Source organism: Penaeus monodon, chromosome 21 (assembly GCF_015228065.2).
Source record: "Penaeus monodon isolate SGIC_2016 chromosome 21, NSTDA_Pmon_1, whole genome shotgun sequence".
In the NCBI taxonomy this organism is placed as follows: domain Eukaryota; kingdom Metazoa; phylum Arthropoda; class Malacostraca; order Decapoda; family Penaeidae; genus Penaeus; species Penaeus monodon.
The window spans coordinates 20,890,085-20,892,440 of record NC_051406.1 but is presented as its reverse complement, the minus strand read 5'-3'; the positions used below and the strand labels follow the sequence as shown (position 1 = coordinate 20,892,440).

General features: G+C 30.6%; 1 protein-coding gene and 1 long non-coding RNA gene across 2 annotated transcripts in view; both read left to right on the top strand.

The window, feature by feature from the left end:
* Positions 1-580, top strand: part of LOC119586605 (MMS19 nucleotide excision repair protein homolog) — a 1,254-nt gene extending 674 nt beyond the window's left edge. Inside the window, exons 2-3 of the mRNA XM_037935355.1 lie at positions 12-168; positions 434-580. Of these exons, the coding sequence (XP_037791283.1) occupies positions 12-168; positions 434-580 (304 nt within the window). The remainder of the gene's footprint in view (positions 1-11; positions 169-433) is intronic.
* Positions 581-720: 140 nt separating this feature from the next.
* On the top strand, positions 721-1,636 carry LOC119586336. The gene is made up of 2 exons (XR_005229947.1): positions 721-800; positions 932-1,636. It is a non-coding gene; the product is annotated as an uncharacterized LOC119586336 (long non-coding RNA).
* The last annotated feature ends 720 nt before the right edge of the window (positions 1,637-2,356 follow it).

The window sequence follows — 2,356 nt, the reverse complement described above, 5'->3', positions numbered from 1 at the left end:
TTCTTTTTCAGATTGTTATACAAGCAAAGGTACTTTGAATATGTAATAGGTCCATTAGTAGACTTATTTAACAGTGCAGAGAACAGTACAAAACAGAAGGCCCTGTTGGCCATCTCATCACTTTTACCATCATTACCACAGCTTGTTTTGAATGCTCATATCAAGAGGGTAAGATCCTATAGTATTTTCTTCTGAGTAAAATTTATATAGTTTTCTTGTTCTTTTCTCATCAAAAAAGGCAAGAGAAAAGAGATATCAAAAGTAGAAGTGTGATTTGGAATCACAAAGATATGCATCCCCTTTTTATTTGATAAAGATAGATACATATACTATTCAACTATAATACAACAAATCACACATATTATGTGACTATAATTCTTCAATCTTTACAATATGTTAAGAGGTACTTCACAAATATATATTTTTTTTACAGTTATTGCCAGTTCTGCTCCAAGGCATAACCTGTGATGAGGAGGCTGTTACAGAGAGTACTTTAACAAGCCTTGTAAGTCTCTTGCAACAATCTGTAGAACATGCTGGTCCACATGTCAGCACACTTGTACCAACTCTCTTTTGTTAGCACTGATCATCCACTTGTAAGTAGCCTAAATTGTTTTTACAAATTATAAAAATCCTAAAATCATTGACATTCATTATATATGTAGATATAAAGTTATAATTAGGTTTAATTTTCATACCCTACTTTTTTACCCACAACAGAATGTGAGGATGAGTTTTTGGAATGCCTCCAAGTCTTGACATCTCTTCCAACACCTACAATTGTTCCGTACAGAGATGATGTACGTATGTCATTCATGGAACCATTTTTATTTCTTTTATGAAAAAAAACATGATAATCCTTTGAATTGGAGTGACAGTTGTTTATGTAACTGTAGGTCAGTGAAGGTTATGGTTGTTATATCTCTTGCAGGTGAACAGAGGGCTACGTCCTGTCCTGAATGACAAAAAGCGAGTCATTCGAAAAGTCGCTGCTACTACCAGGTCTTCGTGGATTCTTGTTGGTGCTCCAGGGGGTTCTTAGCCCACTTGATATCTTTTTTAGGTACTTTCTACAGTTCTAGAAGAATTTTCTTTACTTTTTTTCCCCTTTATCTCCTTTGTTTGTTTGTTTTTTTATTGGCTTTTGTTTCTTCCTCTTTTTATTATTGTTATTAGTTTAGATGATAAATATTTGTTGAAGTGTTTCTTTTAATCTAAAATGTATTTAAAGATACTATAAGTTGAGAATATTCTAAGGTCAGATATGTTTAAAAAAAATAATTTGTTTATTTAAGCATCTCCAAACTTTATTCCATATCCTATTAGGACTTAAAGAAAAAAAATTAAATGGTTTGTGTCAGTATATTGCATAAAACAAATTTTCAAACACTCACTTAAAAGAAATCTGATTCACAAAATTATTCCTAATTATCCCAATTTCTTTAGTTTTTTACTCCAGAACTGCATAGGTATTGTCTTTTGATTTTCATAGATGTCAGAGAGAATAAATGTTTGGATTCAGGTATTAAGTTAAGAGAGGTGAAGTTTTTACTTGTTTTCTAAGATGATTTTTTTTACATACAGCACATTTAATTTGGTTGTAAGAATTTTATAGCAATAAATGCTGTAAACTCGACTAATGTTTCAGTTTTTCCTTGATAGTACCTGTGTTACCTAGTATATTTCTTTAAAATGTTATTATATGATGTAGATTAGATTATAGTGGAAAAATAATAAGTAAATCTACTACTCATATATTTTTACTCAGTTTTGTAAATAAAAAAGTACAGCTTGTTCTGCATCAGTCTTTCACAATACTCAGTGTTACAAGCACTTCTTTAGGAATTGTAAAGCCAGTAAACACTGAATATTTTTTTAGAAGGACCTAGTGAGCATACAGTTTAAAAGCTATAATAGGAAACAGTGTATGATGTACATCAATGTTTTGCATTTTGTGATTAATTGATACTGTAAAAAGCTTGCCAACTTTCCCAAATGCAAAAAACTAACCATAAGGAAGAAAATCAAATTGTTTCATGAAGCAGAAGAGTCTCACTTGTTTATTTGGTACTAAAAAAACATTACTCTCTGTATCATTCTCAGATATGATGATATGAAATTAAGAGGAGCAATTGTTTTACCCAGAATCCTGTATTAAATGATAATGAGAGGGAAATGATTGCTGACAAATGGTTTTAGGATATATTTTGATATTAAGTGATAAGTTAATAAATATTCATACACAGCTAATAATAGATTTTCCTTCTAGGGGAATTACAAACTTTAAGTAACCTGACTGGGTTCACATGGACCAAATTATTTGCACTGTAGAGATTATAAATTTAATTGGAAAGAT